Consider the following 13,626-nt stretch of genomic DNA (forward strand, 5'->3'; position numbering starts at 1 on the left):
AATGTTTTCTATAATATCATAATATAAATGTATCATTGCAGCACTCAGGGTTGTGATGAAGAGCACAGGGTAGTAGTCAGAAAAAGGTCAATAATCCTAAAGTTTTACTTGAAGTTGAAGACCATCAATATAATCAAAAAAATCTCCACTCCTTTATTCATACTCAAACACCTTACACATTTGCAAGATACAAATGGGTTTTAAATAACTGGTGAAAAGGTGCACTTTCATTGTTAAGCAAGCCAAAGCCTGAACTCACTATCTAGAATGCCAGTGGTGACTCTGACATTATACCTTGTACTGTTTTGTACTGTTAAATAGTTTAACCAACTGTGACAGTTGTTTTAAGAGCATTCCATATCAAACAACACAGCAGAAATAATTTATCATTTTAAAAACAATATTAGAGATAGGTGTAACTGCCAGCTAATCCAGCAAGTTGTTTATGCTGCTATATTCAATAAACAAAATGTTTACATCAAGGCAATCAAGCCTATTAAAGTGAAACATAGTGCATCATGCTCTTAATTCATAAATGACATTTTGTTATGCCTCCTCAGAATATCAAAATTTTAATAGAAGGAAAAAAGAAACATTACTGACTGGATAATAGTGGGGATCCTACAATGTGCATGAGCTACAAAAGGTCAGGCGTTTTCTTTTAAACAAAACATTTCACCAGATCCTATTTCTACTTTTAAAAAGGTTAGAAATGGCATTCTTTCCCTCCCTCTTTTCAATCACACAGTCATTCTTGACATGCAATCAAGTGACAAAGTCACAAAATCACTTTTTCTAATAAGATTTGACAAAGAGGGAGAGACAAATAGTTTGTTTGCATAGCTACAGCAGGCAAAACATTCCAGACTGGCCTCAGCGCTGGCCAGTATAGGCACGGAACCAGGAGGTGACCGAGGCAGCAGCAGAGGAGATCATGCCTCCTGCGTTTCCTGCTGGCTGAGAGACCTGCATGGCTGTGCTCTGAGACAGATCCATGGGCTGAGAGGGGATGTCACAGAATCGAGGGCTAGGGACAGTTTCCCAGTCTGTGCCCAAGTCCGTCTCTTCATCTGTTACAGCTTCATCTCCACTCTCCTCTGTAGCACCTGATGCCTCAGGCTCCAAAAATTCCATAGAGTCCTCCAAGTCTGCACTTACTTCAAATGGTCCAGTCCTATGCAAAGAGCAGGAAACAACACACACTTGTAGCAGTGCAATTTCCAATTAAAATATCTTTCTGCACTCATTCTTTATTCAAAGACTATGCAACTCCAGTCAGGTGTTAGCTTGTTAGGTACATCTACCTTGTAGCTAAACTTTGTGGTCATTTTATCAGGTACCATATAAATGGATTTTGTATACACCCCACCTTGACATAGACACTCGCTCATTCTTACCCCTCCTAAGTTCTGGTCACTCATTAAATCCCCCACTCTTTTGCATCACACACATTAATAAAGTTAATTACAATGGTTAAAATTATAATGTATTTTTCCTCCTGACTTTTTGCTGTTTTTTCCCCATTCGTGGCGTAATAACAGTGTTGTGTAATCGGGAACAATAGCAGAGTTTTTGGCTGCTGATAGGTTCTGTTTAATGATATTATGACATGACAGAATTCAGTACTTTACCCTTTTTAAAATATTTTAAATAATTTTAATGCGGATATAAAATGTGTTGGTGCACCACAGAAAACTGAGATCTGGGCCATCATTTGATATTATTTAGGTGGTGGACCATGGTAGTGTGTGCAGAGTTTGTGGTGTTTGATGAAAGTGAATGTAGGTAATTATGTACACCCAATAACCTGGCAACTCAGTATGTAACTATTTAAAATTTTTACCTAGTAAAAATAGGAAAAATTAATTCTTACCTGCCAAGGTTCTTGTTCTCAGGGGAGACCAGAAACATGATATTTCTCAGTGTGTGGTGGGGATGGAGAAGCTCACTGTCTACATGCTGTGAGGACAAATTGATGTAGAAAACAGATATCATAAGTATTTGTCTTAGTAAAGGTATGTGTTTTTGGAATATAATTGTAATTATGTCACCTGGGAGAAGCATAGATGTAGGATGTTGGTATTGAGTTTGTTAACAGCACGAGTAAATCTGTAGCGACTCAAATTATCACCACAGAACTCACTGCAAAGAAGACAACACAGGCAAGTGATCAAGGCAAAAGGAAATGCACAATCTTTGGGAAATTCATCAGCTCATGGAAATTATCTTAAAGGAGAAGAAAATGATTTCTCATAAAAAAAAGACAACATAATCTATACTAAGAACATTCAGACCTTTGAGATGATGATAGAGCAGAGCTCTGGGCATGGTATGTTACCTGTTACACAGCTTTTTGGGTAGATTGACATCCAAAATATGAGAAAGAATGTTAACAAGTTGAGTAGCATAGCAGAGGGCTGCACTAATGGTGTGTGCTGGAGTGATGTGATCCAGCTCTACATAAAAAGTAATAAGAAAGTTTCAGCCACTAACATCACAAATGTACATTAATAAATACTGAACAGCTGATCTAGTTAAACTAAGCCTAGGCTGATATGGCTCAGTGGTTAAAACTCTGAGCTAGAAAGCAAAAGCTTGTTCTCAGGACCACCAGAGAACCACTGCTGTCCCTTTTCCCCTCAACTGCTTGCACTGTGTCCTCTCTCAACTGTGAGTCACTTTGAATAAAAGCAACTCCCAAAGGAGTAAAATATTTTAATTTGATATCAAAAGATATCCTGCAGTCTAAAACCACACATAGCAAAATCAAGACAGCTGATAACCATTGCAAACAGAACATGGCTTGGCAAGCTGACTAACAGCAGTAACAGCTGAGTCTGAGCTATCTGAAACTGTGATGAGAGCAGTGAGAGGAAACTGTACCTGGGCCAGGATTAGTGCTTTTCTCCTCTACCCAGTTATAGTAAGCTGAGCAGTCTCCATTACTGGGCAGTGTGACATGGGGCCCAGTGATGCTGATGCTTGTCTCTCCATTCTGATCGTCCCAGATCCAACGACCAGACATGTACGTTGTTCGTCGGGCCTCAGCTAACTCACTCACAGTGCTGGATGTGAGAGCAAAGTCATACTCCGCTACAGCAGTTTCAGCCGGGTCTCTGGAGAGCAGAAACTCCAGTTAAAAAGTCTCTTAAGCATACATTTGATAAGTTAAAGCTTGCTATTTTGAGTGAAGTATCACATTCCTCTAGTGCTAGGCAAACAGCCTACGGTGGTGCTTTGTTATCTGTTTTGTGCCAGTGATTTAGCTTTTATAATCTGGCAATATTGAAAAAATCTTGGGCATTAGATTAAGTTCATTACTCAAACCTGCTGCCCTGCTTCTCCTCCTGTGTGGGGAAAATGTAGGTGGTGAGTTCCAGGATGTGATCCCGCCGCACCTCAGCCAGAGCCTCCAGTCTGCTCTGCAGCTCTTTGTTCCTTTTCTCTAACAGCTCGCTCAGGCGACGGTTATGACGCTCTATCTTATCCCTCTTCTCCTGGTGACGACTTGCTCGGCGCTGCAGTCTCTGACCTTCTTCTTGAGAGCGAAGCAACAGATCTTTGCCTTACGAAAGAGAGACAAGGGAAAAGGAAGTGATCATGACATGTCTGAACTTTTTTAAAAAACAAATCAACACAAGATGAAAGCTGGGTAGAACTGATGGTTCCAATCATTATCTAAAAACACCCACCACTCTTCACTTCTTCATTCCCACTGCAGATTGCCTCTTTTAGTTGCCCAATCTTCATCTTACAAGACATAATCTTCCACTTCTGCCATGAACAAAATAATCACAACTGGCTGTCAGTGAGGGTAATTTTTTTTTTTTTTAAATTATCTGTGTTCTAAATCATCTTCTGAAGAAACTTACAAGCTGGTCTGCCTGAACCTTCTTGTCCATGGTTTTGATTACTCTTAACGGATAAAAAGCAGAAATTACAAACCATAAAGTGTGTAGCATGTATCAGACACCACAGCTACTACATATAATGTATAATACACAACAGTTTGGCTCATGGGGACTTGTAAAATTACCTTTGCTGAAGAATCTCCTTTTCCTTCTTCATTTTCTGAAGCCTTTCCAGTTTCTCTGTGTATCTGTAGGCAAACATGTTTCAATTTCATCAGGTGTTACACTATTTTCCATTAATAAACAGTAACATTTTAACACACAAAGCACATATCTGTTTTACCACAGTAACATACTTTGTCTTTATTCAAGCATAATTAAACAACAAATTACCAGTGACTCAGATTTAATATTATAGTTATTATGCATTCAGTTAAAGTAATGCGCGACGGGCAAAAGAAATTAGTTAGGCATGTGTGTACATTTAGGACAGCAACTAGGTTTAAACATTTAGGACAACGGGATGTTCAACATAAAATACATAAAGCTAACTTTATGACTCAGCTAACCTCGTTAGCTAGCTGCTCCTCGGCTAACTTCATGGATAAGCTGCTCACTTTGTTAGCTAAGTGCAGACTCACAGTACTGTAAGGTTTGTTTTTATACTTCTGACACATTAATTGTATGATCACGAACAGGAGAACCTAACGAAGAGAGCAGCTATAAATGTCTGTTGTTTAGCACGGTCGTTAGCCTGAGCTAGCAAATAACACTGTTTACATAAAGAGCTCGCTAATTTTAACGCTACATGGCTAAGTAATCGACCTGCTGGGTTTCTGAGATACAGCCACAAAGATGCGCTGTTTTCGGTTTGTTATCTGGCTGTTTAAAAATGTGAAGGAACACGACGTTATTAGCAGAACATACCTTTCGGGATTTTTACCATCGAAGTACACGAAGTCTCCAGCTCTGATACACCGGGCACAGGTTAGCCTGCGCCTCGCAGTGTTACACAGGGGACATCTCTCCACAGCCACATACAGTCCCTCCGCATCGTCCACCGACTCCACCATCACAGTCGCCGGGGAGACTGCCACAGCCCCTGGACAAGGCTGATCCTGTCGGCTGGTTGCTCGGGCCTGTGCTCTCGCCCCCTCAGCGCCCGACTCGCAGGGCCCGACCACCCGCACCTCGCTCTCCGGGGGACACGCCATAGCGCCGGGGCTTTTACCGGGATACGACAGCGCAGTTTACGTCGTGTCCGACAACATTCTCAGCTAATAACGCTGAACCTGTAATTTACCGCTGCCATAACACCACAACAAAACATTACACTGTCACTGAAGAAGTGTTGCTCTGCTGCGCTTCTCCTGTAGCCCTACCACGTGACTCACTTTGTTTATGTACAAGTCACGTGTGTGCAGGCCGTGCGTCAGCAAGCCTGCGCGTGAGCTCTCCAAACCTAACCGGGGGTCTGCGGCTCCTCCGCACTTAAGACAAGCAAGTTGATTGCGATTCTTGCATTCTGTAATTTTTCATGTATAAAAACTACACCATAATAGGCCAACAGCATGTGCACGTGTGACAAAACAAAACAAAACAAAAAAAAAACAACACTTTCGTTTCTCCTTAAAGGCTCTGAAATGCCATGGCTGTCAGGAGCGTGCGTATAGAAGGAGATTGTTGTGGTCTCGGACAGAGAGAGAAGAGTTCATGCTCCGACGGGGGAAAACGAGCTAAAAGCAACGGGGAATAGAAAATCGCCTTTCTTCCTCGAGAAGGATGAAAAATACAATTTTATGCTTGCTGAATGCTTGCATAATCAGTGACATGCACTGCGCACTGCTACCTGGCTTTATGTTAGCAACTAAAATAGTGCAATAAGATCAGATGGGGTTCCTGCTGAACAGGAGACCCCTGGCCCCTGTGATAATGTAGCCTACAGTTCCCTCCCAAAGTACTGGAGCAACAAGGCCAAGTCTTCTGTTCTTGCTATACTCTTAAGACACTTGGGTTTGAGATCAAAAGACAAATATGAGACAATAGTTCAGAATTTCAGCTTTCATTTCCTGATATTTACATATTAGAAGATGGCACCTTTTATGTGAGTCCATTCATTTTTCAAGTGATCAAAAATATTGGAACCTGTGACTGACAGGTTTTTTGTGTTGCCCAGGTGTGCCCTGTTAGATTGATTGTTTAAACAATTACTAGCTCTGAATGTCTACTCTTTGTTTGAGACCTGGATTTCACCTGTGAAGACTGCATTTGCTGTTAAAAAGGATAAACCAACATGAAGACCAGAGAGCTGTCTATAGGAGAAAAGCAAGGTATTTTGAAGCTGAGAAAACAAGGAAAAATCAATCAGAGCCATTGCACAAGCACTGGGCATACCCAATACAACAATCTGGAATGTGCTGTAAAAGAAAGAAACCACTGGTGTACTAACAACCAGACATCAAACAAGTTGGCCAAGGAAAACAACAGCAGTTAATGACAGAAACATTGTACTTTAAGACTGTTCATATACTTTTGCTCACCTAATAATTGGGTGGTCTGCCACCAAAGATGCCATGTTCTAAGTTGTTTAACATATCAAGATGTAAATATCAGGAAATTAAAGCTGAAATTCTGATCTATTGTCTCATATTTATCTTTTAATTTCAAATGTTTTCAGTGTATAGCAAAAACAAAAGAATTAGCCTTGCCATTCTGATACTTTCAGCAAAGAGTGTATCTGCCTTTCCAAGCAAAACAGGAGCATGCACTTATGCCAGACAACTCAAGTTCTACAAGAATACACCAAATGGCCAAAAGTTTGTAGACACCTGACCATCACTTCCATATGTACTTTTTGAACATCCCCTTCCAGATTTAGTCCCCTTTGCTGTTATAATAACCTCCACTCTACTGGGAAGGCTTTCCACTACATTTTGGACCGTGTCTGTGGGGATCTGTGCCCATTCAGCCACAAGAGCATTAGTGAGGTCAGGTACTGATGTCGAGTGAGGAGGCCTGGGGTGCAGTCAGCATTCCAGTTCATCCCAAAGGTGTTCAGTGGGGTTGAGGTCAGGGTTCTGTGCAGGCCACTCAAGGTCTTCCACTACAACCTTGGCAAACCATGTTTTCAGGGACCTCGCTTTGTGCAAAGGGAATTGTCAGGCTGAAACACATTGGGGTCCTTTAGTTCCACTGAAGGGATTTTCACTAGTAATGCTACATCATACAAAGGCCTCCTACACAATTGTGTGCTTCCAACTTTGTGTCAACAGTTTGGAAAAGGAACACATATGGGTGTAATGGTCAATTGTCCACAAAACTTTGGCCATATAGGGTAGAACTAGTTCTCAGGTGCGTTTGAAGAACTGAATTAGACCACTTGGAATGACCGTGTTTAGTAAATCTGGCACAAGTCATTTTATCTTGGATTTGTTAAGTGATGTACAAAGAACAGGGCGCAGGTTACAATATCGAAATAAATAGAACTGTTTTCAATAGAACTGAATCAGGAGAAACAGCTAGAGGAACATTCTGTCAGGAGAATTGGGCGTTGGCGAGTCTGGAGAAAAATCTATGAAAAACAAGGCAACATGAGAAATGCAAACACAACATGAGCAGAGGCTCTGAAACAGCATGGTGGATTGTGTCATTTTTCTAGTATGAAAATCAGAACCAGTTGTCAGAAAATCAGACTTTTATAGTTCAGTGTCCTATGCAGCAAAATGTGTTAACAAAACATTTACCTCTCACCACTCAAATGGTAATCACAGTGACAGAAACACATACAAACAACATGCACAATGTTTGCAAACAAAATACAAAATGTCCCTTAACAAAGGTTTGATTCAAGTGAAAGCTTAAAGAATCACTTTCAGTAAAAGTAGATATCTAAACAGAGACAATCACCTCATATACAGACATATCAGAACTCAATAAAAAGTAGAAGTGCACTTTCTTTTTCACTGTTTCCTGAATCCTTTCAGAATTGGGTAGATATTCTCAAAAGCTTCATATATTTCGGAGCGATCTTTAGCACCTAGATTTACAAATGGAGAAAAAAAAATGATTGTAATGCGAAAACAATGTATAAGACATGGTTAGTTTTTGCAAGTTCAAATATCATAAACGTTAACCGACAATTCCGGTATACTTTTTTAAATCAATGCTTTTGCATTTCAATATTTACATTTTTTGGGAAATGTGCATTGCGTTAAGTAAGATCTGCTAATTGAAATAATTTTGGCATTTGAAACCTGAAGTTTGAAGCAGAAGTCTCGAATGATAAATATGATGATCAAAGCTAAAATTGATTATCAATTTTAGATAGATAACCACACCATACCTGTAAGAACAACTTTTCCAGACACAAAAATCAGGAGGACAATCCGTGGCTTCACCATACGGTAGATCAAACCAGGAAACAACTCGGGTTCATAGCTTGAGGGATAACAGATCAGAGTTATTATACAGAAGTGAGATTTCATATTACTTTAAAACAGTACCAGTTTTTTGGGCAAACCTGCTGAACTGTTGGTGAGTCAGAACCAGGCCCTCCAACCGTATTGGGAAACACACATCACAACTGCCAACCATGTTCTGGATCTTGAAGTCGAGAAATTTGGCTGGGAAGCCGAGCTTCTGTACCACCCGGGCATACTTCCTTGCAGCAAGGCGAGACTGCTCCTCACTGATGGGAAATAAGATAAACCTTATTCAAATGAAATGTTAGTAAAATAGAGAGGAAAGCGAGAGAATGCGACATTAACATGACAACAAATTACTCTAGGCACATTCAATGCCAGGATGCCCTTAAACAACTAACCACATTGCGCCATCATGTCACACACCGGCAATGACTACATTTGATATACTTGATTTTTGAGATGAAAGTTCCTAACCTCTTTGCACCAGTGCAGACCATTTTTCCTGAGCTGAAGATGAGGGCAGTGGTCCTGGGTTCACGGATCCGCATAATTACAGCAGCAAAACGCTAGGGAAGGGCATGATTGGAAGAGCTTGCAATACTGAAGGCAGTATTTTCAATGTGTTAATACTAATTACATTTTGCTATTGTAAATATTCATGCATATTAAACACATTTATTTTCCCCTCCTTGATCTCAGATTCAGCAAGGAGTGAAAGCTGAATGCACTATAAAAGAAATCTAATTACATGCAGCCCAGTGTAACACATTCAAATTAGACCTACCTTTGGATTGTACTCAGCATTTCGAGCTTGAAGGGCAATGGCTTTCAGGTCTAGAGGACAAGCCAGGTTTACTGTGGACACTATATTCCTGTACACAACCAAACACAGGTTAATATGTGTACATGAAAATGCAGTTGGTTCACTCAAAAGGCATCTAATCCTATTCAGACTTAAGTACAGTAACCCAATAAGCAAGCAGTCAAAATAGATCAGATTGCATAGAACAACTTACTGTTATCATATTTTCAAATCCCACAAACCTAGAAGGGCATGTCAGAAACATCTCAGCAAGGGAAAAATACAGGATACAGAAATTCAGAAAGCCAGAGCTAGAAAATACATCTCTCTCCAGTGCCAGTGCCAAGCACACCCTGTATTCTCCTGTTTACCCTAACTGACCACGAGTAAACCTCTGAGGTCCTGTGATCATCTCTGTGCTTCTTTACATGCCAGATTTAGAACATGCTTCAACAAGCTGCTGAATATAAGATCTTGAAAATTTTACACTCTCTGGAGGAAAAAGCTATTAAAAGCTAATTGTGGAAGAACATTTTGTAACATGGCTTGTGCTTTCTTGCATAGATTAATTATGACTGTGGGTCACTACACATTGAGAGACTACTCAGGGCTATGTCCCAGACCATACAGTGTGCAATAAATAGGATGCCTAAATACTAAGGATACCAAAGTTGTACTATTGAGTATGGTAGTATGTGGTTTGTGAGGTATTCTTGACTCTGAGGATCTAAATAACCTGTTGTCTTTATGGTATTATAGAAGTGTTATGAGAAATAAACATACAAATAAATAAATATTGTGCAGACTTCTAAAGTTTTTGCATGCTGACATGACATTTTTGTGTGTGCACAAAATTCTCTCCAATTCTGAAACAACATACCTGACAAATTACTATTATAGGATTTTAGGGTGAGCCACAGCAGCTCAGGAACATCATAGTGTAGAGTATTTTTTTCTCATTTGTCTCAGTAATTATGTTTTTTTTTTTTTTTCGATTTTAACGGGATCTATGCACTGTAGCTTTTAAAATCTGCCTCAGAGACTGTCCTTTTCACATACTATAAACTATAAATGCTTAACTATTTTCTCTCCTTACATATGTAATTTACTATCTTAAATATACTTGTTTTCTGTCAGTCACTGCACATTTATGCCATGATAAGTCCATAGACATGGCTAGTATCTGTCACTGAAGTATTTGCTATTGAATTTTTTGTTATTTTCTTGGTACTTAAGATTATTAAACAAATAATAAACTTTGACAAACTTATTTCTTCTTCACTGCAGTAAATGTTATCATTACACATTTTTGGAACAATTAGACAGATTGATTGTTTAAAAAAAAAGCTAAATATCTTACTGTAATTGTGGAATGATTCCTGAACTTTCTGCCACAGGGGCAACAGGGGTCATGGGTGTCATGGGGGTCATAGGGAGGTTGCAGAAGGGGGAGGCTGCAGGCTGCCTCTTACTGATATCAGTGTCTGCTTCAGCCGAGGCTGCAGTTGTACAGTCCAGGAAAACACCACTGTCCTCTGCAGAACCCACTGCTGCATTCTCTCCCCCTTCATCCTGAGCACTAAGCTCATCAGGCAGAAAGCTCAGGTCCAGATCCTCAGAGAGATCTTTCTGCTGGCTGGAGATAGAGGAGGAGAGGAAAGAGGGATCCTGAAGCTGTGGGGGGCCATGCAAACCCAAATCCCCTTCAAATATGTACTCAGAGGAACCCTGGTGGAAGTGGGCATACAGTTAGAAGCATGTATGGCATGAAGAAGATGAAAATCATCTCCTTATTTTAAGTACCACAATATACTTGTGGGTTCAAGATCTGAACATACAGCAATTGACTGGTCAAAGTAACTCTCCAGCGACGCCTCTTCATCCATTTCTCTCAAGATCCATTAAGGATTGTGAATGAACCAAACACAGTAAAGCGATTCAAAACTATCTAACACAAAGCTAGATTGTTTTCCGATCTGAATTAACATCAGTCAAGAAGTGTAGCGTGACAAAACGTGACATAACATCAACATCACCACTGTTTTCTTTATTTAAACTAATGATTTTACGTAACTCACGCTCACTTTTAATTCAATATCAGGAGTAAAAAACAGAGTGATATTCCACACACTGTTAACTCCATCCAGAAGAGGGAGATGTTACATTTATTAGCAACAAAACATTTGTCTTTTGCGCAAGAGCGGAAGTGATTAGCTAATATCGACCTTATTTATTTCCCACCCGTTTTCCGGAAAGTCCCACCTCCAGGAATACGATTGGCTAACACTTCATGCCCTGTCCAATAATAACCGTGTTTGATCGGCAGACTGACAGTACGAACCGTTTTTCCAATATGGGTGTGGTAAAATAAAAGCGTTCATGTGAAGACCGCTCACACTTTTGGGTTGGTTTCAATTCATTTTATACCCAGCGGGGTTGAATGCTCGAATCTGATTGGTCAGAAGGTGTGCATTAATTTCCGTATAGCAGCACAGGTACTTCCGGCTGTAACCTTAGCGACAGGCTCATGTTAATGCGCTCATTCTAATACATTACTGTTTCTATGGTAACAGCTCATACAGAGGGACTTGTACGGCTCACAATCCATATAATCTAAGACTAAACTTCACGAGATTTATAAACGTGCTGTTGTTTAACAAAGTAAAACTTATAAACGTTGATGTGATGAAGTTTTTTGTTAGGAGCAGCGGCGAAGATATATTGACCATGGGAACTTGCATTTAATCATTCTTTTTTAACTAAATATATAAAGTTATAGTGTGATAAGACGTTTATTATTATTATTATTATTATTATTATTATTATTATTATTTCGTAGATCTATTTGGAAAATTACCAGCTTCTGATTGGGTGGGCCACAATTCAAAGTGGGTGGGCCCATACCCGCCTGGGCCTACCCCAGGGGTCTGCAACCTGGAGCCGTTTTGCCCCCTCTCTCCTAAATAAAATTCATCTGGAGCTGCAAAACATATTTGACCCTTAAAATGAAGATACAATACAAGCTTATAAAGTTTTATGTATAGTTATACTTTATATACAAAAAAACTACCTATGCTGCATTTATGAAATCATAGAACTGCAATCAAAACTGTTGACATTTTACAAAAAAATAAACTGGCCCACTTTGAAATAAACTAAAGACACAGAACGATGCAGGCTATTTGAGTTCTCCCAATGTTTGAAGAAAATTAGCAAAATAAGGTGCAGCCCACTTTTAAATAAATAAATCATGGAACTATGCAGGCTAAACAAACAGGCCACTTTGTATTTAATTATGACTTCAGTCCATGTCAGTGTGGTGTCATCCTCTTCTCTTTTTCTCCTCAGCAACGTAGGCTACACCAATCAGCCCTTGAGCCTGAAGATAAAACACAGCAGACACAACACTACATCAGATCAGGGTCAAAAATAATTTTTGCAAAATAATAGCCTTTTGCGGGATAGTGTTCTCACCTGTTTAATGTGATTTCTGTCTCTGAACATCCCTGCAGAGCTTCTCTATATCGGGGCTGTAAGATGTGACTTTCATCTTCACACAGGACTGCAGGCTGTCGTCAGTCAGACGGGGAGGTACTTACATTTTATGTAGTTCATGTTTGAGAAAACCTGCTCACACAAGTATGCTGATCCAAAGATGGACAAGACTCCAAAGGCATACTTCTTCATGTTCATATAAGTGTCGGGAATGGCACTCCATGTTTCAAACACAGGTTTGTCCGGTTTGTGGAGGTTTTCAGTATCGCTCCAATATCAGTTTCTCACCACATATCAAGCACACAGGTAAGCCAGCATCACTGGCAGTGAAAGCAAATAAATCTGTCCATGTAGAATTAAATTCTCTATTTTCCTCCGAGATTTTTCTCTTTTTGGATTTATCCATTATTAGCTTACCGAGGGCGGGTGTTGAAAACTCTTTATTCACCTGCAGAGAAAGGCGGCGCGCAGTTGACGTCACGTGATCAATGACGCATATTTTATTTGACGAAATATTAAAACTTTTTTTCAACTTGAACTCCAAACAGAAAGATCGCCCACTTCGCATAAAAAACAACATAAGAATATTTAATGCGCAGGGAGCCACAGCGGAGGTGCGAAAGAGCCGCATACGGCTCCCGAGCCGCGGGTTGCCGACCCCCGACCTACCCGATCAGAAGCTGGTCATTTTCCAAATAGATCTGCGAAATAATAATAATAATAATAATAATAATAATAATAATAATAATAATAATCACACTATCATATCACACTATAACTTTATATATTTAGTTAAAAAAAGAATAATTAAATGCAAGTTCTCGTGGTTAATTGCAGACAGTCTCCTGGTTTCCCTCTCCCTATAAGTGCACTGTGCACACTATACGCTTGTCAAATGAAAAGTTAAATATGATTCGTCAGTTTCTCTTAGTCCCGCCCACAAAGTTATCTTTAAGACGTAAGGGTGTAATTGAAGGAAGATTCGCGCGTTTGTGGAGTTGAATTTGAAAATAGCGAAGCAAATATCAATCAGTCAGTACTTTAAAAGCCTAAA

General features: G+C 39.8%; 2 protein-coding genes across 3 annotated transcripts; both read right to left on the reverse strand.

The window, feature by feature from the left end:
* Positions 1-128: 128 nt before the first annotated feature.
* On the reverse strand, positions 129-5,267 carry atg14 (autophagy related 14). 2 transcript variants are annotated; one of them, XM_053237357.1, is made up of 10 exons: positions 4,779-5,267; positions 4,037-4,099; positions 3,873-3,915; positions 3,693-3,774; positions 3,322-3,565; positions 2,884-3,116; positions 2,339-2,456; positions 2,052-2,142; positions 1,874-1,959; positions 129-1,174 (listed from the first exon to the last, which is right to left on the reverse strand). In XM_053237357.1, exons 1-10 carry the CDS (start codon positions 5,063-5,065, stop codon positions 874-876), a joined length of 1,548 nt encoding a protein of 515 aa, XP_053093332.1. In that variant the 5' UTR covers positions 5,066-5,267; the 3' UTR covers positions 129-873. The 2 variants fall into 2 exon arrangements, with proteins under 2 accessions (XP_053093332.1, XP_026790250.1); XM_026934449.3 differs by having other exon boundaries at positions 3,328-3,565; positions 4,779-5,265.
* Positions 5,268-6,282: 1,015 nt separating this feature from the next.
* Positions 6,283-13,254, reverse strand: tbpl2 (TATA box binding protein like 2). The gene is made up of 8 exons (XM_026934245.3): positions 12,552-13,254; positions 10,916-12,456; positions 10,438-10,805; positions 9,060-9,147; positions 8,750-8,841; positions 8,371-8,538; positions 8,194-8,288; positions 6,283-7,887 (listed from the first exon to the last, which is right to left on the reverse strand). The coding sequence occupies exons 2-8, from the start codon at positions 10,961-10,963 to the stop codon at positions 7,811-7,813; spliced, it is 936 nt and encodes a 311-aa protein (XP_026790046.3). The 5' UTR covers positions 10,964-12,456; positions 12,552-13,254; the 3' UTR covers positions 6,283-7,810.
* Positions 13,255-13,626: the final 372 nt, after the last annotated feature.

Source organism: Pangasianodon hypophthalmus, chromosome 10 (assembly GCF_027358585.1).
Source record: "Pangasianodon hypophthalmus isolate fPanHyp1 chromosome 10, fPanHyp1.pri, whole genome shotgun sequence".
Taxonomy (NCBI): Eukaryota; Metazoa; Chordata; class Actinopteri; order Siluriformes; family Pangasiidae; genus Pangasianodon; species Pangasianodon hypophthalmus.

What these genes read in the sequence shown, in the direction of transcription:
- tbpl2 (XM_026934245.3), bottom strand. Translation starts at nt 10,963, where the DNA reads ATGGATGAAGAGGCGTCGCTGGAGAGTTACTTTGACCAGTCAATTGCT. An exon ending in ACTTTGACCAGTCAATTGCT is followed by an intron (nt 10,806 to 10,915) that starts GTATGTTCAGAT and finishes CACTTCCACCAG; the next exon opens with GGTTCCTCTGAGTACATATT. An exon ending in TGGAAAAGTTGTTCTTACAG is followed by an intron (nt 7,888 to 8,193) that starts GTATGGTGTGGT and finishes TTGTAAATCTAG; the next exon opens with GTGCTAAAGATCGCTCCGAA.
- atg14 (XM_053237357.1), bottom strand. Translation starts at nt 5,065, where the DNA reads ATGGCGTGTCCCCCGGAGAGCGAGGTGCGGGTGGTCGGGCCCTGCGAG. An exon ending in AGGTTCAGGCAGACCAGCTT is followed by an intron (nt 3,775 to 3,872) that starts GTAAGTTTCTTC and finishes TGTTCATGGCAG; the next exon opens with AAGTGGAAGATTATGTCTTG. An exon ending in AAGCACTAATCCTGGCCCAG is followed by an intron (nt 2,457 to 2,883) that starts GTACAGTTTCCT and finishes CTTTTTATGTAG; the next exon opens with AGCTGGATCACATCACTCCA.